At 47.8% G+C, this 26,690-nt stretch overlaps 1 protein-coding gene across 1 annotated transcript; it reads right to left on the reverse strand.

Moving 5' to 3' along the window:
• Nucleotides 1-3,596: 3,596 nt before the first annotated feature.
• pcbd1 (pterin-4 alpha-carbinolamine dehydratase/dimerization cofactor of hepatocyte nuclear factor 1 alpha) lies at nt 3,597-9,390 on the reverse strand. The gene is made up of 4 exons (XM_070865345.1): nt 9,077-9,390; nt 6,165-6,296; nt 5,044-5,124; nt 3,597-3,901 (listed from the first exon to the last, which is right to left on the reverse strand). Exons 1-4 carry the CDS (start codon nt 9,077-9,079, stop codon nt 3,806-3,808), a joined length of 312 nt encoding a protein of 103 aa, XP_070721446.1. The 5' UTR covers nt 9,080-9,390; the 3' UTR covers nt 3,597-3,805.
• Nucleotides 9,391-26,690: the final 17,300 nt, after the last annotated feature.

Here is a 26,690-nt window from a genome sequence, read left to right on the forward strand (position 1 = left end):
CTGACCAAACGGGCCAATGCCAGTGTTTGTGAACTGTCCCAATCATAAGAACAGAAGAAATAGGAACAGGAGTAGACCATTCGGCCCCTCGAGCCTGCTCGGCCATTTAATACGATCATGGCTGATCCGATCATGGACTCGGGTCCACTTCCCTGCCCGCTCCCCAAAACTCCTTATTGCCTTGTCTGTTAAAAAACCATCTATCTCTGTCTGGTAATCACTGGTATAATGTGTGTACCTGTGAGTATGCTCACGGGTTTGTAGAGCCGTTGGGGCTCGTGCAGCCCGACTGCCTGCCTCTCTTCCACGGTTCCATCTGAGCCAGGGTGTCCCTGGAGATGGAGCACGCGGTGTCCACCGGTACGCTCGCGGCCTTCCGCGAGAGGTGGGCACCGGAGGGACTGGAGTGCATCATCACCCCCGGCAACCAAATTTTAATTTGATCCAGTTGACTGTCCAAAGTTTAATTGTGTCGGTTTTAGTGCCCCTCCCCCCTTAACCAGGGAGCACTTGATTTACAGGTGCAACTTAAAATAATTGTGGAGCTGTTGCATTGTGAGTGGCTTAGTCCGTCACGTGATGTTCACAAGACTCAATAAAACCCCAGCCAGTTGGGTCTAGGTCATCCACGATGAGGTATGTAGTTGTGAGCCTAGTGGAGGAACTGGTAATGTGTCGTGTGATTGTTAAACCTTTGTTAATAAACCAACTAGTTCTTAATGTTGCTATGAATCCTGAAGCAAAGAACCCATGAAGCAAATACATTGCAACTGGCACCATCTGTGGCTGGGATTTAAACTTGCAGCTCATTTCTTGATGAACCCGTAAATACTGGGGTAGAGTTTCCGCATTGGGCGCAAATTGTGCTTGAAGTTGCATTGTTCAGGTTACAGTTTCTGCTAAAATTAATTTGCATAATCACAAATGTAAACTCTTCCATGGACCAGTGCAATCGGGCAGCGTGATGGAATGTCATCGCATTTAAGGAACTGAAGCCGCTTTTGGCCTTTGGCTCCTACGGTCTGGATGTTAACCAAGTAAACTCATCTGCTGCCGAAACCCTCATCCGTGCCTTTGTTAGCTCCAGACTTGTCTCTCCCAACGCTCTCCCAGCTGTAAACTTTAGCTCATCAAAACTCGGCTGCCCGTATCCTGTTTGCCCATCACCCCCCGTGCTCACTGACCTGCACTAGCTCCCGGTCCGGCAATGCCACTATTTTAAAATTTTTGTCCTTAATTTCAGATCATACCATGGCCCCTCGACCCTCCCTATCTCTAATCTCTGACCCTACAATCCTCCGAGATCTTTATTACAAGAGGATTTGAGTATAAGAGTAAAGATATCTTCCTGCAATTATATCTGACCCTGGTGAGACCACACCTGGAGTATTGTGTACAGTTTTGGTCTCCTTACCTAAGGAAGGATATACTTGTCATTGAGGGAGTGCAACGAAGGTTCACCAGACTGATTCCTGGGATAGGAGGATTGTCTTATGAGGAGAGATTGAGTCGACTAGGCCTATATTCTCTAGAGTTTAGGTGATCTCATTGAAACATACAAAAATCTTACAAGGACGAACAGGATATATGCAAAGAGGATGTTTCCCCCTGGCTGGGGAGTCTAGAATCAGGGGTCACAATCTCAGAATAAGGGGTCGGCCATTTAGGACAGAGATGAGGAGAAATTTCTTCACTCAGAGGGTGGTGAATCTTTGGAATTCTCTACCCCAGAGGGCTGTGGAGGCTCAGTCATTGAGTATATTCAAGGCAGAGATAAATAGATTTCTGAATATTAAGGGAATCAAGGGATATGGGGATAATGCAGGAAAGTGGAGCTGAGGTCGAAGATCAGCCATGATCTTATTGAATGGTGGAGCAGGCTCAAGGGGCCGAATGGCCGACTCCTGCTCCTAATTCTTATATCTGCGCTTCTCCAATTCTGGCCTATTGTGCATCCCGATTTTAATCACTCCACCACTGGCGGCCGTGCCTTGAGCTGCCAAGGCGCTAGGCTCCAGAATTCGCTCCCTATGCCTCTCTGCCTTGCTCTCCTTTGAGACCCTCCTTAAGAACATAAGAAATAGGAACAGGAGTGGGTCATATGGCCCCTCGAGCCTGCTCCGCCATTTAATACAATCACGGCTGATCCGATCATGGACTCAGCTCCACTTCCCTGCCCGCTCCCCATAACCCCTTATTCCCTTATCGTTTAAGAAACTGTCTATCTCTATCTTAAATTTATTCAATGTCCCGGCTTCCACAGCTCTCTGAGGCAGCGAATTCCACAGATTTACAACCCCCAGAAGAAATTTCTCTTCATCTCAGTTTTAAATGGGCGGCCCCTTATTCTAAGATTATGCCCCCTAGTTCTAGTCTCCCCCACCAGTGGAAGCATCCTTGAAACCTATCTTTTTGACCAAGCTTTTGGCCGCCTGTCCCAATCTCTTTAACGTGGCTCGGTGTCAAATTTTGTTCCTTGGGATGTTTTACTATGTGAAAGGCGCTACGTAAGTTCAAGCTGTTGTTTGTAAAGCTGTCAGAGCAGTGACTTAAAATCTCTCGTGCTCCAATTGCGGGGTGGGCCGAGTGGCCAAGCGGTTGTCCTCCCAGAGGTTCTGAGTTCATATACCATCGAAGTTGTCGGCCAACACCATGAAAGCTGTTAATTGTAATTTAAAAAACCCAACTGCTTCCCCGGCGGGGAGAAAACCTTGCCCCGCCCTTGCCTAGCTTGGCCTCCATGTGACTCCAGTCCATTCGAACTCGATGTTCAATCGCTATAGAGGAAATCCCATCATCAGCACCTCTGAGCAATAAATGTATGGCTGTGTCTGCAATGCTCACAAACTGAGCAATATGTACAGGCTGATCGTGGGGACAACAGCTTAATGGGGCTGTGCCCCTTTTAACTGGCAGCAATGCCCAGCAGATCACTGCACACAGTGCTGGAATTGATCAGTGTCGACCCCTTGGTAACTGTGCTGGGATCAAAAGATTGGATAGGCTGGGTTTGTTTTCTTTGGAACCGAGGATGCTGAGGGGGAGACCTTATTGAGGTGTGTAAAATTGAGGGGCCTGGCTAGAGTGGATAGGAAGGAGCTATTTCCCTTTTGGGAAGGGTCAACAACCAGGAGACGTAGATTTAAAGTAATTGATAGGAGGTTTAGAGGGGATTTGAGGGGAAATGTTTTCACCCAGAGGGTGGTGGGGGTCTGGAACTCCCTGCCTGAAAGGGTGGTAGAGGCAGAAACCCTCACCACATTTTAAAAAGTACTTGGACGTGCACCTGAAGTGTCGTAACCTACAGGACTACGGACCGAGAGCTGGAAAGTGGAATTAGGCTGGGTAGCTCTTTGTCGGCCGGCGCGGACATGATGGGCCGAAATGGCCTCCTTCCGTGCTGTAAATTTCTACGATTCTATGTAACAGTGTTGGAATCTGTGGCATCACTGCAGTTTTGGCAAACGTCACCAAGGGAACCATCCAAACTTGGCCCGATCTTCAGTTCCAGTTTCAAAGCATCGGTGAACCTGCCATCTGGTTTTACTCTCGCTACAACTCAGGAACTATTTAATCTTGTACCAATGAAGGCAGGGTTATTTTGATTTGTGTTTTATTCACATAAGGCACAGTTTCCCCACAAACTACATACATCAATACTGCAACATGTAAACTAGCTCTCGGTTCATCCCGATTAAATACAATTTGATTCTGGTGTAATCCACGGCAAGTTTCAAACATACGGATGACCTTTGAAATGTATCAGTTAATTTGGTCCCAATAGCCGCTGACATGCCCTTGGAGCTCATTGAGAAACCGTAGATTCTTCAGTGAAGGTGGCCAGCTTGATATCTCGCTCGGACAGCCCTCCGCACTCGTGTGTACTCAGAGTGATGTGAACCTGCGGAGATAAAACCATTCCCATGATGAGGTCTTCCTCCCTTTAGCTTATGCAGTTGAGGGATTCTTCCAGCACCTGTTCGGAGGCTTCCTGCCCAGTCCATACAGTAAATGAACATACACCTGCAGAATTCACATCAGAGCCTTAAAATCAACGGCGAGGAAAACTGGGCCACCGACATAAACCCTCCCCATTCCCGGTGGGAGGGTTGGGTTAGAATCAGGGCTGTACCTGACCTAGGAGTGCGAGAGACTGGTGTTTAAAAAGTGAGCCATTCACTTCCCCCATCGATGAACATAAGAAATAGGAGCTGGAGAAGGTATACGGCCCCTCGAGCCTGCTCCGCCATTTAATACGATCATGGACTCCAGTCCACTTTCCTGTCTGCTCCCCATAACCCCTCAATCCCTTATCGGTTAAGAAACTGTCTTTCTCTGTCTTAAATTTATTCACTGTCCTGGCTTCGAATAAATTTATTAAATAAATGAGGACCAAATAAAAATTGTTCATTGGCAATTCTGCATACACTACAAGGCAATAAAATACAGGGACTGTACGTGTGTTAGCCGTGGCTCAGTGGGTAGCTCTCTCGTCTGAGTCAGAAGGTTGCGTGTTCAAGTCCCACTCCAGAGAATCTTGGCTGACACTCCCAGTGCAGTACTGAGGGAGCACTGCACTGTCGGAGGGGTAGGTACTGAGAGAGCACTGCACTGTCGGAGGGGCGGTACTGAGGGAGCGCTGCACTGTCGGAGGGGCGGTACTGAGGGAGCGCTGCACTGTCGGAGGGGCGGTACTGAGGGAGCGCTGCACTGTCGGAGGGGCGGTACTGAGGGAGCGCACACTGTTGGATGAGACATTAAACCAAATTCCTGGCCCCGTCCTCGCTCTTTGGTGATGTTAAAGATCCCATGGCCAGTATTGGAAGAGCAGGGAAGTTCTCCCCAGTGTCTTGGTGACTATCCATCCCTCAACTGATATCATCAAAAACAGATTATCACATTGCTGTTTGTGGAAGCTTGCTGTGCGCACATTGTTGTCATGTGGGAAATGCAGCAGCCAGCGACTACAAGTAAAATATTAACTTGGCTCTGAAGCACTTTGGGAAGTCCCAAGGTTCTATATCAATGCAAGTCTTTCCTTACCTTGTTATAAACGTTAAACCACTCTGGGTGATGGTCCATTTTCTCGGCCTGTAGTGCCACTCTCGTCATAAAACCAAAAGCCTTTTTAAAAAAATATAGGAAAATGCAGTTTACTGCAAAACCAGGTCCCTTGCATTTACACCGGATCGCATCGGATATACGGCACAGAAACAGGCCATTCGGCCCAACCAGTCCATGCCGGCATTTATGCTCCACTCGAGCCTCCTCCCGTCTTTCCTCATCTAAATCTATCAGCATAACCCTCTATTCCCTTCTCCCCCATATGTTTATCCAACCTCCCCTTAAATGCATCGATACTATTCGCCTCAACCCCTCCCTATGGCAGCGAGTTCCACATTCTCACCACTCTCTGAGTAAAGAAGTTTCTTCTGAATTCCCCATTGGATTTCTTGGTGACTATCTTATATTGATGGCCTCTAGTTATGCTCTTCCCCACAAGTGGAAACATTCTCTCTCTATCCACTCTACCAAACCCTTTCATTTTAAAGACCTCTATGAAGTCACCTCTCGACCATTTATCAAGAGGAAAGAGATCCAGCCTGTTCACCCTTTCCTGATAGGTATACCTTCGCATTCTTGGTATCATCCTTTTAAATCTTCTCTGCACCCTCTCCAGTGCCTCTATATCCTTTTTATAATATGGCGACCAGAACTGTACGCAGTGCTCCAAGTGTGGTCTAACCAAGGTTGGATACAGGTTTAGCATAACTTCCCTAATTTTCAATTCTATCCCTCTAGAAATAAACCCTAGAGCTTGGTTTGCTTTTTATGGCCTCGCTAACCTGTGTCGCAACGTTTAGTGATTTGTGTATTTGTATCCGAGATCCCTTTGTTCCTCTACCCCACCCAGACTCGCATCCTCCCAGTAATGTGACCTCCCTATTCTTCCTACCAAAATGTAATCCCTCACATTTATCTGTGTTGAACTTCATTTGCCAATTATATGCAAATGCAAATGAACTGAGACTACAGAAATTAATTTACAGGCAGGGGAGTTCTCCCTGGTGTTCCGAACAATATTGATCCCTCAACCAACACAACCTAAAAACCGATTGGTGTCTCATTTTATTATTGTGCATCGAGCCATTATAAATTCTCACCTGGTTGAAGTTTTTGAAGACAAACTCTTTATAAATTGCATCTCTCCCTTCCACTTCCGCCCAGCCGGCCCCTCGGAGGTTGGGGAGCAACTGTTCACGTTGCTCAGTGCTCAGTCTGTGCGCTTTTCCTGCCTAACAGACAAAAATAACCAGCGTTTCCATTGCAGTAATATCAGCCGCGCTTTCCTACCGAACTGAGACTGCAGAAAGTAATCTACAGGCAGGGGAGTTCTGCCCGCTGTCCCGGACAATATTGATCCCTCGGCCAACACAACCTAAAAACAGATTGGTCATTTACGTTTTAAAGTTTAATTTGTTTTAATTGCCGGTGCTTTTAGTGTCCCCCTTCCCTTTTATAGGGGGCACTGGGAAAAAATTGTAATTTTAGTGCCCAAAAAAACCAAAAAAAAAAAGAAAAACACACAAAAAAAAGGAAAAAAAGGACCTTGTAAATGTCTGGTGTGTCACCCAGGTAGGGTGGCACGGTTTAATGTCTTTTGTTTTTGCAGATAAACTCCAAAAAGAGTTTTGGTCATTTATCTCATTTGTGTTTGTGGCAGCTTGCTGTGCACAAATTGGCTGCCACGTGTTCTATATTGCAACCGTGCTTCAATATATGTGAAGTGCTTTGGGACGTCCGGAGGTCAGGGAATGCACATGAGAAATGTGAATTATCTTTTACCCATTCACACTCTGCTGTTTCCCTCTAATTTTCAGAGTTTCATGATCGATGGACTAAAGGTCGCGGTCCTGGTCAGTTTATTATTGACCAAAGTACGCCTTCAATCACCGGTTGTTACATTCCGATCTCTCCAGTAATTTAAACAAAGTAGCCAGAAAAGGTTCTGTTACAGAACGGAGAAGTTACATTTAAAGGCGGGCGAGACGCACTGGTTACTGCACAAACCGTCTGCACCACCAGTTTATCAAGTTGCTATATTGTATTTTGGAAACAACGTGATTCAGTCGGACAAGAAACGGAACGCTACTTTCACCAGATCCTCTGAACAGCTGACAGCTCGCAACATGCAAATTACTGGCAACACATTGTGGGTGGAATTCAAATTCAATGGGGCAGTGGAAAAAAAAGAGGGGTGAGCTAATAGAGGTCTTTAAAATGATGAAAGGTTTTGATAGAGTGGATAGAGAGAGAATGTTTCCACTTGTGGGGAAGAGCATAACTAGAGACCATCAATATAAGATAGTCACCCAGAAATCCAATGGGGAATTCAGGAGAAACTTCTTTACCCAGAGAGTGGTGAGAATGTGGAACTCGCTGCCACAGGGAGGGGTTGAGGTGAATAGTATCGATGCATTTAAGGGGAGGCTGGACAAGTATATGAGGGAGAAGGGAATAGAGGGTTATGCTGATAGATTTAGATGAGGAAAGACGGGAGGAGGCTCGAGTGGAGCATAAACGCCGGCATGGACTGGTTAGGCCGAATGGCCTGTTTCTGTGCCGTGTACCCGGTTATCCTATGAACGGGCGGGGCGAGGAACGGGAGAGCAATCCACTACTGCTTGGTTTGTGCTGCCGCCAAAGTTGAATTTCATTCGTGGTTGAAAATCCATACATGGTTTCCGAAGCTTCAGGCAAATGGCCCACAAAGTCAGCAAGTTAGAATGGAGCCACGTTCACTGCATAACCAGTTTTGCTGAGAGAATACTTTGGATAAATAATTCTGTAGTTATGTCATTTTGCTGATCGTTTTGTAGCTCAGTTGGAAAATCTTGTTGTAAAAACGGTGGGCAGCACCCTCGCCTCTGAGTCAGAAGGTCGTGGGTTCAAGTCCCACTCCAGGGAATTGAGCACATAAATCTAGGCTGACACTCCCAGTGCAGTGCTGAGGGAGTGCCGCACTGTCGGAGGTGCTGTCTTTCGGATGAGACGTTAAACCGAGGCCCCGTCTGCTCTCTCGGGTGGATGTAAAAGATCCCACGGCACCATTTCGAAGAAGAGCAGGGGAGTTATCCCCGGTGTCCTGGCCAATCAATCAACATAACAAAAACAGATTATCACATTGCTGTGTGTGGGAGCTTGCTGTGCACCAACTGACTGTCGCGTTTTCTCTCCTACATGTGGAAGGGATTTTTTTGCAAGACATTGGAGGCGAGGATCCTGGGATTACTTTAGAATACAGGATGGGCCGTAGGGCTTTCCCCAGCACTCACTGTACATCTTTGAGTTGTGTGTGGGGTCAACCGTCCCACATTATCTGACTCGAGCTGCGTTGAAAAAGCGATTTAATTCAATTAACTGCTGGTTACTGCACTCAGAGCTCCTGCCACACAGCAAGCGTTGTGCAGTTTTCCAGCTGACGGCGAATGTTTGCACTTTTATTAAAGTTTGACTCAATGCAAACAAAAAGGCACTGGTGTGTCCATGATCATTGCCCTCTCCCCCTTCAAAAATGACGAGGTATCATAGCAACCGCTGCACAGGGAGATTCAGAGAATGGCCAAGGCTCGCAGCCTCCCTGTCTGAGACTGGGGGAAGAGAGAAGCCACCACGTTTACACTCCCTTACACCGTGCCCAATAAACAGATTCCCCTGTAACCAGTTATGCAGCGAGCAAGGGACCCTGAGCCACACACTTACTGCAAACACACTCAGCTCAACTCAATTGCAATTTGAATCTTTGTAATATGCTTTCCCAAAACAACTGTTGCTGAGCAGATCGGCACAAAAATGAGGCAGAAATGTCATTAATGATGATTAAATTTAAGATTTTTTTAAAAATAGCAATGTAATTTCACTCAACTGTCCTCAAATAATTTCAGGAAAAATGGCTTTTATTTTTTGTTTCGCATTTAAAGATGTAAACACCGAGTACCACCCCCCCTCCCCAATTATACATTAAATGAAATCCTGAAGAAGGCAGAGAGACGTTAATTGCATTTAAATGACTTACCATTTGGCAATAAAGGCTGCAAATCAGCGGCTCGCCCTGGGCAGGTCCCGGAGATTTGGAATCTGGTCCCGGGGATTTGGAATGTTGACCCGGGGATTTGGAACGCAGCCCGGATTGACAGCAGCAGCTCTTTGCAAAGCCACGGTCGGCAACCCAGGACCTGCAGGGTGTCGGCAGGAAAGGCCAGCGACCAGGCAAGGACAGGTGAGGCAGAATGAAGAGGGAGGCAGCAAAGACAAGAAATCCTCCTTGAGATTTAAGCCTGTGGGCTGGGGGAGGCGAATAACACGCGCATATATCGTGTCATCATTGTGCACGTACTTTGCAACGAGCTGCATTTTCGTCTTTTGCAAAGGGAGCTTTTTGTTTTTAAGCACTATTTAAGGACACCTAAAGTTGGGTCCTTGCAGTGCAGTGGAGGGGCAGGTCCTTCTGCAATGACTACATATTATTGTTGTCAATAAGCCTGTTGCAATGTGAACTGCTGTATTTGCTTGCATAAGTCTTCTGAAGTTTGAAAGAATGAGAAGTGATCTTAATGAAATGTATAAGATACTGAAGGGGCTCGACAGGTTGGATGCAGAGAGGATGTTTCCCCTCGTGGGAGAATCTAGAACTAGGGGCATAGTCTCAGAATAAGGGGCCGCCCATTTAAAACTGAGATGAGGAGGGATTTCTTCTCTGAGAGGGTTGTAAATCTGTGGAATTCTCTGCCCCAGAGAGCTGTGGAGGCTGGGTCATTGAATATATTTAAGGTGGAGATAGACAGATTTTTGAACGATAAGCGAGTAAAAGGTTATGGGGAGCGGGCGGGGAAGTGGAGTTGAGTCCAAGATCGGATCAGCCATGATTGTATTGAATGGCGGAGCAGGCTCGAGGGGCCGAATGGCCGACTCCTGCTCCTATTTCTTATGTTCTTATGTGGCTAGATTGTATCTGTCTGTTTTGATAGCTTTTCATTAGCTAAGCAATTTTTGTCACTTTTCATGTTGAGAGCTCACTGGTATCAAATGTCTTGTTGTTTTGTTCAGTGGTGTATGTTATAAGAAAAGGATTCTTCAACAGAAAGAAAGATGATGAATATTTTATTCAAGTTAATTCTACCTACAATTTGCATATTTACACATAACCTTTCATTGCAGCCAAACGTTTCATAGTTGTGGAGGTGGGTTGTCGGGGTGGGAGGGGCATGAGGGGAGGTGTCCGAAGGAAGGAGAGATGGAGCAAGGGAGAGGAGTTGAGGACAGCGTTGTCCAATAGGAATCGCTGAATAGCTACAGGTGCGGCTTGGGCAACAATCACAATACAGGTAAAGGTGCTTCATGTGTGGATAGTTACTGAATGAGCATCTACCATCATTCAGTAACCAAGGAGGTAAAACACTTAACGATCAAAAAAACACACTCTGTTTTTCATCTTACCAAATTACCAACAAATGCACAAAAAGGTTAAAGTTCACATGCAGACACTGTGCGAATAGTGAGATCACATGACCAACGGCGGGGTTTGACTTGTTTTTTTTTAAATTCGCCACATCTGGAATCCCAGTTAGCCAGATGTGGCAAACTCAATGAGTGACACTGGGGCCAGATGGCTGAAAGCACTGCCACTATTGGTAGAACAGCGGGAGGGTGAATGTGCAGCGACCTGGAGTTGGAGGAAGTCCCAGATGGAAGGATTTGCAGATGAGGGCCTGAGCTTCAGAGTTGCTGCCCAGTGTAGGAAGATATCTACTCAAAGGAGTTCCCTTCCTTGATACAACAGCAAAATTCTGCCAATCCTGGAAACCTGATGTGTCAACTTTTTATCACATAATACCCCTGTGAAGCACCTTGGGATGTTTCACTGCATTAAAGGTGCTATATAAATACAAGTTGGTGTTGTTGTTGAAAAACATAAAATGCTGGAAATACTCGAGAAATGGAGTTATCCTTTCATCTGAATTCTTTAAGACACCATTCAGTCTCTGAGCACAGAAGAGATTTGGAGAGGTGCAGTGCAGTTTAAGTGCTGTGGGGTACAGTTACATCAGGGAGTGAGGGGTCATCTCTGGTAACAGCTATGTGTCCTAACTCGCACCAAGTCCCGCTCACCCATCACCCGCTGTGCTCGCTGACCTACATTGGCTCCCGGTTAAACAACACCTCAATTTTAAAAATTCTCATCCTTGTTTTCAAATCCCTCTGTGGCCCTCGCCCCTCCCTATCTCTGTAATCTCCCCCAGCCCCACAACAAATGTTCCCTGCAATTTTCTTTGGCCCTGCGTGGCCCCTTTAAGGGTCCGTGCGTGTTCCCTAGAGAGCAGCTTAAAATGAACGTTGCCACAACCCCCCGCTCCTCTAATTCTGCCCTCGAGCATCCCTGATTATAATCACTCCACCATGGGTGCCTTCTGTTGCCTGGGCCCCAAGCTCTGGAACTCCCTCCCTAAACCTCTCCGCCTCTCTCTCCTTTAAGACGCTCCTAAAGCCTACCTCTTCATCTGAGCTAATATCTACTTATGTGGCTCGGTGCCAAATGTTGTTTGATAATCGCTCCTGTAAGCGCCTTGGGATGTTTTACGATATTAAAGATGCTCTATAAATACATATTATTGTTGGGGTTGTTCCCTTTGCTTGTCTCTGGCTGGGTCAGTGACATGGGTGATTTGGGTGTTGGAGCGAGGGTCATTGTGAGACGCCCAGACCAGGCTGCAGCCTGCTACATATAGAATCCCAAAGGAAACTAAATGGTTTGGCACATAACGGTCCTGCTTAAGTTTGCCACAAGATGGCAGTATTGCGTCAGTCACTTTTGCTGTTGCTTTAGTCGAGTGAGTTGTTCAAAATCACATTTTAAACAGGGATAAAGATGACTTTTTGGCCACTTAACTGACTGACTAGCTTAATATCCCCTCAATAATTCCATACTCGCCTCTTCAGTACTGTTACAAACACCATCTACAAGGCACAAGTCAGGAGTGTGATGGAATACTCCCCACTTGCCTGGATGAGTGCAGCTCCAACAACACTCAAGAAGCTCGACACCATCCAGGACAAAGCAGCCGCTTGATTGGCTCCCCATCCACCACTTTTCAACACTCACTCCCTCCACCACCGGCGCACCGTGGCTGCAGTGTGCACCATCTACAAGATGCACTGCAGCAACTCGCCAAGGCTTCTTCGGCAGCACCTCCCAAACCCGTGACCTCTACCGCCTAGAAGGACAAGGGCAGCAGGCGCATGGGAACACCACCACCTCCACGTTCCACTCCGAGTCACACACCATCCTGACTTGGAAATATATCGGCCGTTCCTCCATCGTCGCTGGGTCAAAATCCTGGAATTCCCTCCCTAACAGCACTGTGGGAGCACCTTCACCACACGGACTGCAGCGGTTCAAGAAGGCGGTTCACCACCACCTTCTCAAGGGGCAATTAGGGACGGGCAATAAATGCCGGCCTTGCCAGCGACGCCCACATCCTGAGAATTAATTAAAAAAAACAAGAGTAATAATCTTTGTACGCTCTCTGCCGGAATCTGAAGCCCAACATAATCAAACTGAACGATCGACTTTACCAGATTGAAGGTCTGTGTACATAAGAACATAAGAATTAGGAACAGGAGTAGGCCATCTAGCCCCTCGAGCCTGCTCCGCCATTCAATAAGATCATGGCTGATCTGGCCGTGGACTCAGCTCCACTTACCCGCCCTCTCCCCGTAACCCTTAATTCCCTCATTGGTTAAAAATCTATCTATCTGTGATTTTGAATACATTCAATGAGCTAGCCTCAACTGCTTCCTTGGGCAGAGAATTCCACAGATTCACAACCCTCTGGGAGATGAAATTCCTTCTCAACTCGGTTTTAAATTGGCTCCCCCGTATTTTGAGGCTGTGCCCCCTAGTTCTAGTCTCCCCTACCAGTGGAAACAACCTCTCTGCCTCGATCTTATCTATCCCTTTCATGATTTTAAATGTTTCAATAAGATCACCCCTCATCCTTCTGAACTCCAACGCGTAAAGACCCAGTCTACTCAATCTATCATCATAAGGTAACCCCCTCATCTCCGGAATCAGCCTAGTGAATCGTCTCTGTTCCCCCTCCAAAGCCAGTATATCCTTCCTTAAGTAAGGTGACCAAAACTGCACGCAGTACTCCAGGTGCGGCCTTACCAATACCCTATACAGTTGCAGCAGGACCTCCCTGCTTTGGTACTCCATCCCTCTCGCAATGAAGGCCAACATTCCATTCACCTTCCTGATTACCTGCTGCACCTGCAAACTAACCTTTTGGGTTGGTCTTGAGTCTCCCGCTTGAGGAGGGCGGTCAGTCGTTGGTGTGCGTCAGCGCCCAGCTCGCGACTTTCCGTCTTCAGACCCTGCAGAGATACCTTTACGTCGAGCCCCCTCCTAGGTGGTGCGCTCTGGCGATGTATTTCTTCTGCCAGCAGCGCGACCTCAATTACGACACGCAGCTCCTGTTTGTGAACTTGGGGGGTGTCAGGACCGCCCTCCGGGAGCTGCCTGTCTTTTACAGGGACCTCATCAGGGTCTGGAACAAAGTCTCCACCAAGCGCAGCTCTCCGCCGGCTGGAGTGGCGGCCGTCCTGCAGGAGCCGCTGCTCGGGAATCCGTACCTCCACGACCGAGGTTTTATGTGGCGGTCGGAAGAGAGGGCTGTGGCTGGTGAGGTGACCAGGGTCAGGGACCTGCTCGATGGTGGAGGAGCGGGCTGGATGGCGCCAGACACGCTGGCGCGGCGCCTAAATTCTGCCAACGTCCGCCACGCGGCCGATGCCATCGAGTCGCTAAAAACAGCTCTGGGCCCTGACTCCGTTAGGTGCATCGAGGAGGCTCAAGCACGTGGGGAGATCCCGTCCGAACTGACCCCCGTCCGGACGGAATTCCTCATCGGCGCCAAGCCCCGGAATCTCCCTCGGGGGGCCGGCGCCTCACAACTTGAGCCGCCTCGGGGAAATCCCCTCCGTGCCTTTCAGTTCCGCGCGGAGGGGTTTCTTGTACGGGCTGCTCCTGCACACTCTCAACTTTGCCATCCTCGCCTGCCGTCCGGACACGCCATGGCGTACCATCCTGCTGTCCGGAGGAGGCGGGGGTCCCTGATGGAGGGCACTCTACGCAGGGGTCCTCCCACTATTCATCGGGGACTTGGCCTGGAGGGTGGTGCACGGAGCAGTGCCGTGCAACAAATTTTTAAGCCAGTTCACGGACTCCCAGGCCGCCTGCAATTTCTGCGGTCTGGAGGAGTCCGTGTTCCATGTTTTTATTGAATGCACGAGGTTGCAGCCCCTGTTCCATTATTTGAAGGGGCTGCTCCTGAAATTCTGGCTGCACTTCAGTCCCACTCTCCTGATCTTTGGGCACCCTGTGCGGAGGGGAGCGGGTAGGTCCGAGGGCCTCCTCGTAGGACTGCTCCTGGGCACGGCCAAGGGTGCCATCAGCCGGTCCAGGCAGCGGGCGGTCGAGGGGGTCGTTCAACCTGACTGCCTGCCTCTCTTCCGCTCTTGCATCCGGGCCAGGGTGTCCTTGGAGATGGAGCACACGGTGTCCACCGGTACGCTCGCGGCCTTCCGCGAGAGGTGGGCACCGGAGGGACTGGAGTGCATCATCACGCCCGGCAACCAAATTTTAATTTGATTTTACGTTTTAAAGTTTAATTTGTTTTAATTGCCGGTGCTTTTAGTGTCCCCTCCCCTTTTATAAGGGGCACTGGAAAAAATTTGATTTTAGCGCCCAAAAAAAAGAAAAACACAAAAAAAAAAGGAAAAAAAAGGGCCTTGTAAATGTCTGCTGTGTCATCCAGGGCGGGTGGCACGGTTTAATGTTTTTTGTTTTGCAGATAAACTCCAAAAAGAGTTTCATGTACAAGGACCCCCAGGTCCCTCTGTACCGCGGCATGTTGTAATTTCTCCCCATTCAAATAATATTCCCTTTTACTGTTTCTTTTCCCAAGGTGGATGACCTCACATTCCGACATTGTATTCCATCTGCCAAACCTTCGCCCATTCGCTTAACCTATCTAAATCTCTTTGCAGCCTCTGTGTCCTCTACACAACCCACTAATCTTAGTGTTATGCAAATTTTGTTACACTGCACTCTGTAGGACACAAAACTCTCAGATTTTGATGATGTGACTTGGGATTTATCCACCAGCCCTTTGCTAACCTCCAGGTGGGTGAGAAAGATAAGGGCAAATCAAAGTTGAGTTCCCAGGGCTGTAGTTTGGAGACTCCTGTTGTAGGAAGAGGGGAGGGGAGGGCAGACAGGGAGAGGTACAGAGACCTGCCGTGTAGAGGTCGTTGGCTGGAATAGCTTGGAACAGGAGACAGTGAGCCGAGTCCCAATTTTAACACAGTAGGGAGGATGACATACATGCAGATTAAGAGGTTAATTGCGTGACAGCGACCATATTATTTATTGTGAGCATTTGAATGAAAGGAAGATTTGCATTTTTTATAGCGCCTTTCTCGACCACTTTACAACCAATGAAGTACTTTTTGAAGTGTTGTCAGTGTTGTAATGTGGGAAACACAGCAGCCAATTTGCGCACAGCAAGCTCCCACAAACAGCAACGTGATAATGAGCAGATAATCTGTTTTAGTGATGTTGGTTGAGGGATAAATATTGGCCCCAGGACACCGGGGATAACTCCCCTGCTCTTCTTCGAAATCCACGGGATCTTTTACGTCCACCTGAGAGAGCAGACGGGCCTCGGTTTAACATCTCGTCTGAAAGACGGCACCTCCGACAGTGCAGCACTCCCTCAGCCCTGCACTGGGATTGTCAGCCTAGATTTTATGCTCAAGTCTCTGGAGTGGGACTTGAACCCACAACCTTCTATACAAGAACAGTGTCAGTCAGAAATATTAGCTCCGTATATCACTGTTCACTGGTTCTGGCTGTGCTGCTGAGAACCATTTCTTTCCTCTCAGTTGTAATGTAATCTTTATAAAATACAAACCGGGCTAATGGAGATGACATTGATAATGAAATACATGTATACACAAAAAACACAGATTTTGTCGTGTGTGCGTCACGTCAGACTTATGTTTTTATTTTTTTGGCTCTTTTCCATCCTGCTCTCGGATGGAAATACTCTCTTTGATTAACTCTTTTTGTTATTGACTAGTTTGCGATGTAACTAGTGAACAACTAGTTAAAAACTTGTTTTGGCTGCTTTTGGTGGGTGCCGCCTTCCCAGGGAATGCAAAAGTGGACGTAAAGTTTCTTGGTGTTGGGTCAAAAATTTGCAACATTGATTATTTGTGTATCATCGCTTTGGATGATAGATTTTTAACCCATTTTAGCATTTGTGATGAAGTGGAATTGGATCGAGGCAGCACGTCACTGCATGACTCTGCTGTACTGACCTCTGACCAGCAGATGGCAGGAGAGGCCTACATTGGTAACGATCAGGGTGAAAATGAACCAGAAATATTGGATTTAATAGCATTAATATTTTTAAGTGCTGCTTTACGCTCGTTATCAACCCTGCTTTTTCAATTTCTTGGAAGAACAACTGGAGTCTACCAATAATGCCTTAAATGCATAATAATCTGCTTGAATGAATACCCAATTGCCTTTTTTTGGTTTAATTTAAATAATTGTTCCTGCGAAGAAGTCTCCGTGTGATTTAAGTTCACTGATTTTTCAGTTTTTTGGGGGCAGACACAAATGAATGTCCTGCTTTTTCCTTGCCCCGCACCGAGCCTCAGCCTTCCTGGTGCTTTCCGTTCCTCTCAGTCAGAGAGCGACGGAAAGCACCAGGAAGCCGCAAAGGTGGAAGGCGAGGTGGTGGAGTTTGGCCGGGTTTGGGGATGATGAGAAACTAAAGCCGGCAGACTAACTTTCTATGTTTCATTGCTGTCTGCACAAGTGTTTATGAAATGTGGTCTGGGCAAGTGTTAGCAGCCAAAACTGTACATTAATCAACAGATTAGCAGCTTTGCTAAATAGCGTACAAAGGAATTCCACACAAATGTGTTAAGCATTCATAACAACGACAATATAATACCTTTCACGTAGTAAAATATCCTAAGGCCCTTCAGTGGAGCATTATCAAACAGTTCCCGGGATGTGGGCGTCGCTGGCAAGGCCGGCATTTATTGCCCATCCCTAATTGCCCCTTGAGAAGGTGGTGGTGAGCCGCCGCCTTGAACCGCTGCAGTCCGTGTGGTGAAGGTGCTCCCACAGTGCTGTTAGGGAGGGAGTTCCAGGATTTTGACCCAGCGACGATGAAGGAACGGCCGATATATTTCCCAGTCAGGATGGTGTGTGACTGGGAGGGGAACGTGGAGGTGGTGGTGTTCCCATGCGCCCGCTGCCCTTGTCCTTCTAGGCGGTAGAGGTCGCGGGTTTGGGAGGTGCTGCCGAAGAAGCCTTGGCGAGTTGCCGCAGTGCATCTTGTAGATGGTACACACTGCAGCCACGGTGCGCCGGTGGTGGAGGGAGTGAATGTTGAAGGTGGTGGATGGGGAGCCAATCAAGCGGGCTGCTTTGTCCTGGATGGTGTCGCGATATTAGGGCAGGTGACCAAAAGCTTGGTCAAAGAGGTAGGTTTTAAGGGGCGTCTTAAAGGAGGAGAGAGAGGTAGAGAGGCGGAGAGGTTGAGGGAGGGAGTTCCAGAGCTTGGGGCCGAGGCAACAGAAGGCACGGCCACCATTGGTGGAGCGATTATAATCTGCAGAATTGGAGGAGCGCAGAGATCTCGGGGCGGTGGTGTTTGAAGGCATGGAGGAGATTAGAGATAGGGAGGAACAAGGGCCATGGAGGGATTGGAACACTAATATTCGCACGGCGTAATCTCAGAATCTTTCCTTTCCTTCTACGTAATGTGTTGACCACCTTCTGTGCCGATTGATTTACAGAGAAACGATACTTGTCCGCTCAGTTCTGAAACACCACGGTTAATTCCAATCCGTGTTTTTTCTCCAGAAAGTTGCGTCACTCAATATCAAACAAAAAGGTGGCATCTCTGTTATGTATGTAAACCTGTAATTACCTTGTTTAACCACCAGAGGGCTCATCCCCTGGAGTCCCAAGGGATCCCACAATCCATTGAGAGCACCTGTATATCAGGAGGCCTCACAGGCTGGAGAGACACTCTGAGATCTGTGATAAAGGACTATGGTCACACCTTACTTTGAGCTGGCAGTATCTGATCTGACTCTTTATTCAAGACATAACAACTGGCGACGAAAATGACTAATCCCAACGCAACAATGCAGAGAACTGTGGGCATCCTGGAGAAATTTTCAGAGGGAGATGATTGGGAAACCTTCGTGGCGCGACTTGACCAATACTTCGTGGCCAACGAGCTGGAAGCAGAAGGGAACGCTGCCAAACGAAGGGCGATCCTCCTCACAGTTTGCGGGGCATCAACGTATGGCCTCATGAAAAACCTGCTCGCTCCATCGAAACCCACAGACAAGTCATACAATGAGTTGTGCACACTGGTCCGGGAGCATCTAAACCTGAAGGAAAGCGTTCTGATGGCGAGGCATCGGTTCTACATGTACAAGAGGTCTGAAGGCCAGCAAGTGGCGAGCTACGTCGCTGAGCTAAGGCGCCTTGCAGGACATTGCGAATTTGAAGGACACTTGGAGCACATGCTCAGGGACTTCTTTGTACTTGGCATTGGCCACGAAACCATACTTCGCAAACTTTTGACTGTAGAGACCCCAACCTTGAGTAAAGCCATAGCGATAGCCCAAGGCGTTTATCTCCACCAGTGACAATACCAAACAAATTTCCCAGCACACTAGTGCTGCTGCAAGTACTGTGAACAAAGTAACGTTCTTTTTGAATCGATATGCACATGGCAGGACTTACGCGCCTGTAGCTGCAAGTCCGCAGATGACTCGGATTCTGCCATCAAGGGTGGTGACTACAAGGCCATTAACACTTTGTTGGTGCTGCGGGGGTGATCATCGTTTCCATTCATGCCGCTTCAAAGGATACGTTTGCAAGGGATGTGGAACAATGGGATACCTCCAACGTATGTGCAGGTGAGCTGCAAACCCTGCTAATCCTGCAAACCACCATGTTGCAGAGGAGGACAGATCCACGGTGGATCATGACGAACCAGAGCCTCAGACCGAGGAGGCAGAGGTATATGGGGTGCATACATTTACCACAAAATATCGCCCAATAATGCTGAAGCTTGATTTAAATGGACTCCCGGTGTCCATGGAGCTGGACACGGGCGCAAGCCAGTCCATAATGAGTAAAAAGACTTTTGATAAGTTATGGTGCAACAAGGCTTCAAGGCCAATCCTGACTCCCATTCGTACCAAACTTAGAACGTACACAAAGGAACTGATTCCCGTTATTGGCAGTGCTACCGTAAAGATCTCCTATGATGGAGTGGTGCACGATTTACCACTCTGGGTGGTATCGGGCGATGGCCCCACGCTGTTCGGCAGGAGCTGGCTGGAAAAGAAGCGCTGGAACTGGGACCACGTCCGAGCGCTTTCATCTGTCGACGACACCTCATGTGTCCAGGTCCTAAGCAAGTTCCCCGCACTGTTCGAACCAGGCATGATGAGGGAGAGGGTGGAGATTGAGCTGGACAGGCTGCAACGAGAGGGCATCATTTCGCCGATCAAATTCAATGAGTGGGCCAGTCCGATTGTTCCAGTCCTCAAGGGAGACGGCACTGTCAGAATCTGTGGTGATTACAAAGTAACTATCAGTCGTTTCTCACTGCAGGACCAATACCCGCTACCAAAGGCAGACGATCTATTTGCGATGCTGGCGGGAGGGAAAACGTTCACGAAGCTGGACTTGACCTCGGCCTACATGACGCAGGAGCTGGAGGAATCTTCAAAAGGCCTCACCTGCATCAACACGCACAAAGGTCTTCGTTTACAACAGATGCCCGTTTTGGATTCGATTGGCCGCGGCGATATTCCAGAGGAACATGGAAAGCTTGCTGAAGTTGATCCCGCGGACTGTGGTCTTCCAGGACGACATCTTGGTTACAGGTCGGGACACCATCGAGCACCTGCAGAACCTGGAGGAGGTTCTTAGTCGGCTTAATCGCGTGGGGCTCAGGCTAAAATGCTCGATGTGCGTTTTTCTGGCGCCTGAAGTGGAGTTCCTGTGGAGAAGAATCGCGGCGGACGGCATCAGCCCCAACCTGTAATTACCATGTCTAACCACCAGAGGGCTTGTCCCCTGGAGTCCCAAGGGATCCCACAATCCCTTGGGAGCACCTGTATATAAGGAGGCCTCACAGGCTGGAGAGGCACTCTGAGATCGATAATAAATGGCCACGGTCACATTTACTTTGAGTTTACAGTATCTGATCTGACTCTTTATCCAAGACATAACAATTCCGAATGTCATTTGCGAACATTTTATTTCCGAGATAGCGAACGTGTATTTAACGATGTGATCGGCGTGTCGTGCACAGAACTGTTGACGATTGCAGCCTGAGCTTGTTCCTACCTTCCCGCATTGACGGCTTGCTGCAGCGATCCAGAACTAATCCCACTGATCTGGGCTCTCCCCACAGCCCTGTATATGCCGCTGCTTCAAATCTTTATCCATTTTTCTTCTTTTCTTTTTTAAAAAAAAAAACATGCGATGGTTCTCCGCCTCAATGGCTCCCTGTGGCCCAGTGCTCCTCGCTCCAGCAACTCTCCGCACAGCCGGCAGTCATTGAGCCATTAACTTGGTCAAAGGACAGCAGCATTCATCTATCCGAGGGAGGGAGTCCCTCCCAGTGCAGCCGTGTCCCAGGACGAATCCACGCAAAGGTTAACGGCACTTAATTGGGCCAAGTTCACCACACGGGATCGTGTATTATCCCAGTAAGGTCGTGTGTATTGATTCATTCATCGTTGCTTCAAACCTCAACTCAAAGAATTTGCATTTTTTACACCGCCATTCGTGACCCCTGGGCATCCCAAAAGCGTTTTATAACCTAATGAGGTATTTTTTTTGAAGTGTAGCCACTGTTGTAATTGTGGAAATGTGGGGGCCAATTTGCACACAGCAAGGCACTTCCTATAGGCATGGTTAGACACACATGCACACCAAGCCAAAGAAGGCGATATCGGGAGATGCGTTTTAAGGACGGGCCTTAATGGTGGCGAGGCGGAGGGGTATAGGGAGAGAGTTACAGGGCTTGGGGCCAAGATGGCTAAAGGCATGGGGGGGATCGACAAGAGGCCGCGATCAGAAAGAAAGACTTGCATTTATATAGCGCCGTTCACAACCACTGGACGTCTCCAAAGCGCTTTACAGCCAATGAAGTACTTTTTGGAGTGTAGTCACTGTTGTAATATGGGAAACGCAGCAGCCAATATGAGCACAGCAAGCTCCCACAAACAGTAATGTGATAATGACCCGATAATCTGTTTTTTTGTGATGTTGGTTGAGGGATAAATATTGGCCCCAGGACACCGGGGATAACTCCCCTGCTCTTCTTCAATATCGTGCCGTGGGACCTTTCATGTCCACCCAAGAGCAGGCGGGGCCTCGGTTTAACGTCTCATCTGAAAGACAGCCCCTCCGACAGTGCGGCGCTCCCTCAGCACTGCACTGGGAGTGTCGGCCTGGATTTTGTGCTCAAGGGAAAGAGTTAAGAGTTCAGTTTTTCCCGGTAAGTTGCATAGTCTGATATTTTCATGTGTCTTGTGATATTTTTGATTTTTATCGCGTGTACCTGTCGGGTAAATTTGTGTGTATTCACTCCAGCTCTTGTCCAAGTTGCACTATATCTCCTGAGCAGCTCCCCTGAAGTTGGTCTGAAGTCTAAATTCCATTTTAAAAACTCTATCTGTCCAGGGCAATATTTCCCCTGGGAACATTGCTGAGCAATCAGTGACGTGAGGAGCTGTGACACTGGTTTTCTCTCCAGACTACACGATGTAGAAAGACAGAATCTCTCGCTCCGCAATGCACCAAAGGTGACTTTTATTGTTTTGAAATTCATTCGTAAACTTCCACAGCTGTGATGCGTGTTGCTTTTGTAATAAACCCCAAGTACAAAGATTACCCGAGGACTTGCAGATTGTACACTGAAATGTCACATCTCTCTGAAATGCTTCAAATTTCACATCGCAAGAATAATGGGCTCGGTAACACAGTGGTTATGTTACAGGACCAGTAATGCAGAGGTCTACCTAATGATCCAGGGTCGTGAGTTCAAACTCAGTTCATTAAATAAACCTGGAATAAACAGCTAGTATCAGTAATGGTGACCATAAAACTATCGGATTGTCGTAAAAACCCAACTGGTTCACTGATGTCCTTTTTAGGGAGGGAAATCTGCCGCCCTTACCCGGTCTGGCCGATTTGTGACTCCAGACCCACTGCGGCTCAAGAAGTCTCTCCACCACCTTCTCGAGGACAGTTAGGGAAATGTCAGCCTAGCCAGCAACGCCCACATCCCATGAACGACTTAAAGCAATAAGGACTGATTTAGGAACAAATATTAGAACCGCAGCCTGTTTATATATTTAAATAATGAGGCATGATTTTGAAGGAGTGTTCGGGTTGTTCCCAGTGATGTAGAGATTGTTTTAAACATGGCTTCAATTCCCTCCAATCTGCCCAACAATATGTTAATCTTGGAATCATTTCCTAAACCGACTATTGTCTTTGCTTCTCTGAGTGAGATTTCCAGTTGCAGTTTTGCTGGTGTGGACTTTATCAATCACTTTCCCTGGGACATAAACGAACTACAGAACTACTCCACTTTCCTGCCCGATCTCCATATCCCTTGATTCCCTTAATATCCAAAAATCTAACAATCTCTGTCTTGAATATACTCAAAGAGTGAACCTCCACAGCCCTCTGGGGTAGAGAATTCCAAAGATTCACCACCCTCTGAGTGAAGAAGTTTCTCCTCATCTCAGTCCTAAATCATCGGCCCCTTATCCTGATACTGTGACCCCTGGTTCTAGACTCCCCAGCCCGGGGGAAACATCCTCCCTGCATCTACCCTGTCAGGCCCTGTAAAATGTTGAATGTTTCAATGAGAGAATATCGGCCTAGTCTACTCAATCTCTCCTCATAGGACAATCCCCCCATCCCAGGAATCAGTCTGGTGAACTTTTGTTGCACTCCCTCAATGACAAGTATATCCTTCCCTAGGAAAGGAGACCCAAACTGTACACAGTACTCCCAGATGTGGTCTCACCCGGCTCTATATAATTACATTAGGATGTTCGAGTCTGAAAACCAATCAATTGAATTAGAAATAATGAAGATAAATTCGACTTATTCTTTGCAGGAAAAAGGTTTTATGTTTGGTCAGTTAATCATCGTTCATTTCCCACATTATAACAGTGACTGCACTCCAAAAATACTTCATTGACTGTAAAGCGCTTTGGGACGTCCGGTGGTTGTGAAGGGCGCTATATAAATGTAAGTCTTTCTTTCTTGCTGAAGCCCCTTGTCTTTCCTTAACTTACAATGTCTCCATGTCCTGAGCTCGTCACTGTTTGAAAACATCTTCTCAATATGGACGCCTCACTCAGTTTGCTATGTCCTTGTGACCAATAACTTCAAGATTGACATAGCGTTCTCTTATTCCTTGGGTTTGATTACAGGGTAGTCATCTCCGCCAGGAGATCAGATGACATCTTGGGCTGGAATCATGTGATCCTTTAACCAAAAACTGAGAGTCAACACAATGGAAGTCTTGCATTTATATAGCGCCTTTCACGACCACCGGACATCTCAAAACGCTTTACAGCCAATGAAGTATTTTTTGGAGTGTAGTCACTGTTGTAATGTAGGAAATGCGGCAGCCAATTCGCGCACAGCAAGCTCCCACAAACAACAATGTGATAATGACCAGGTTATCTGTTTTAGTGATGTTGATTGAGCGATAAATATTAGCCAGGGTACCGGAGATAACTCCCCTTCTCTTGTTTGGAATCTAGGGGATCTTTCACGTCCACTGAGAGAGCAGACGGGGCCTCGGTTTAATGTCTCACCCGAAAGACAGCACTTTAGCACTGCACTGGGAGTGTTAGCCTAGATTTATGTGCTCAAGTCTCTAGAGTGGGACTTGAACCCACGACCTTCTGACTCCGAGGCGCGAGTGCTGCCCACTGAACCACAGCTGACACTGGGAGACTCGCGTGGGTGAGATAGGAAGGGTATTTTGATGGGGTGAGTAGCTTTCGGTACACATTGCCAGCGGTTGTAGGCAGTGTGTTTGATGCGTGTTGACATCCACACTGAAGCATTTCTAATTCTGTCATGATCTCCACAGGTTTTTAGCGTGATTAATTAAAGTCGATTGCTGGGAAGCAATGCAGTCAGTACATATTACAGTAATTTAAACTGCGCATTAGCAAGCACGCTCCGATTTAGAGTACACACGAGTAGGTACTTTTAATGAACTGTTGTTTACTCCACAATGTCAGGAGGACAACTGGAAACTCTCTGACCTATAATTTAAATCATTGCAGTACACGTTGCCGTGGCACAGAGGGCAGCCCTCTTGCCTCTGAGGCAGAAGGTCGTGGGTTCAAGTCCCACTCTAGAGACTTGAGCACAAAATCTCGGCTGACACTCCCCGTGCAGTGCTGAGGGAGTGCTGCACTATCGGAGGTGCCGTCTTTCGGATGAGACGTTAAACCGAGGCTCCGTCTGCTCTGTCGGATGGATGCAAAAGATGGCATGGCACTATTTCGAAGAAGAGCAGAGGAGTTATCCCCGGTGTCCTGGGCCAATATTTATTCATCAATCAACATCACAAAAATCATTATCTGGCCATTGTCACATTGCTGTTTGTGGGAGCTTGCTGTGCACAAATGTGTCCCAGATTTTGGATAAAGGATCTGCATGTGTGTACCATCTACAAGATGCACTGCGGCAACTCGCCAAGGCTTCTTCGGCAGCACCTCCCAAACCCGCGACCTCTACCCCCTAGAAGGACAAGGGCAGCAGGCACATGGGAACACCACCACCTCCACGTTCCCCTCCCAGTCACACACCATCCTGACTTGGAAATATATCGGCCGTTCCTTCGTCGTCGCTGGGTCACAATCCTGGAACTCCCTCCCTAACAGCACTGTGGGAGCACCTTCACCACACGGACTGCAGCGGTTCAGGAAGGCGGCTCACCACCACCTTCTCAAGGGGCAATTAGGGATGGGCAATAAATGCCGGCCTTGCCAGCGATGCCCACATCCCAGGAATGAATTTTTAAAAAAATGATCACCTGATTTATTGCAACGATAATGTCCTGAGAATGACCACGGCAGGGCAGGGGTTGAAGGTCACAGGTGACCATGTGAATGGACGAATCATATGGTTTACACGGAGGGCGGGAAATATTTGCCCGGGGAGGCAGGGTCACCAACCCTCCAGGATTGGCCTGGACTCCAAGAATTGAAGATTAATCTCCTGGACACTTGCTGGGAGTAAAACCCTGGGAGAAAAATCAGAGAAGCAGTAAATTAAATTGTGTTTCGTTTTAAATGTTCTTTCAACACTTTTTTTTTTATTAGTTAGAAAAATATTGGAGCTGAGGGAAAAAGGCTGTTTGAGTGGGCGGGTTGGAGGTTATAGAAACATAGAAAATAGGTGCAGGAGTGGGCCATTCGGCCCTTCGAGCCTGCACCGCCATTCAATAAGATCATGGCTGATCATTCACCTCAGTACCCCTTTCCTGCTTTCTCTCCATACCCCTTGATCCCTTTGGCCGTAAGGGCCATATCTAACTCCCTTTTAAATATATCTAATGAACTGGCCTCGACTTTCTGCGGTAGAGAATTCCACAGGTTAACCATTCTCTGAGTGAAGAAGTTTCTCCTCATCTCGGTCCTAAATGGCTTACCCCTTATTCTTGTGATGAAAGCTCCAGGAATACGTCCAGCCACAGTTGGCGACCCAAGTTGCGTGCGGGACCCTCGAGGGAGGGGATCAGTAACACGGGTAATGTTAAGGGGCAATTGGACCGGTGTTTGGTGAGTAAATCAGCTGAACTGCATACAAGAGCAAAATACCACGGAGGCTGGAAATCTGAAATACAAACCGAAATACTCAGCGGGTCGGGCAGCATCTGTGGAGAGAGAAACAGAGTTAACGGTTCGGGTCGGTGACCCTTCGTCAGAACTGGAAAAAGTTAAGCGATGTAACGGGTTTTTACGCAAGTGTCGGGGCAGGGAAAGGGGGGGAGGGGAGGAAAGAACAAAAGGGAAGGTCTGTGATAGGGTGGAAGGCAGGAGAGATTAGAGAGACAAAAGGGATGATGGTGTAAGGCAAAAGGAGATGGTAATGGGACAAGTGAAGAAACAAAAGATGTGTCTAGAGAGGGTGTAAATGGGACTGGCAGAATCAGCAACAGGTGCCATGGGAACAAATGGGGGCAGCGGTTCTGGTCTGAAATTGTTGAACTCGATGTTGAGTCCAGAAGGCTGTAAAGTCCCTAAACGAAAGATCAGGTACTGTTCCTCGAGTTTGCGTTGAGCTTCATTGGAACAGTGTAGGAGGCCGAGGACAGAGTGGGAGTGGAGCTAGCCAGATGGACCGAGAGAAACCTTTCCAGCTTGTATGTTCCTCGAGGTTATGGGAGGTGGCTGGCTTGCCTTTGAGCAGAAAGTCCAATTGTGATTTGTTGACGTTTTAAAGAATGCGGCGTTTGAGC

Source organism: Pristiophorus japonicus, chromosome 22 (assembly GCF_044704955.1).
Source record: "Pristiophorus japonicus isolate sPriJap1 chromosome 22, sPriJap1.hap1, whole genome shotgun sequence".
NCBI classification, from domain to species: domain Eukaryota; kingdom Metazoa; phylum Chordata; class Chondrichthyes; family Pristiophoridae; genus Pristiophorus; species Pristiophorus japonicus.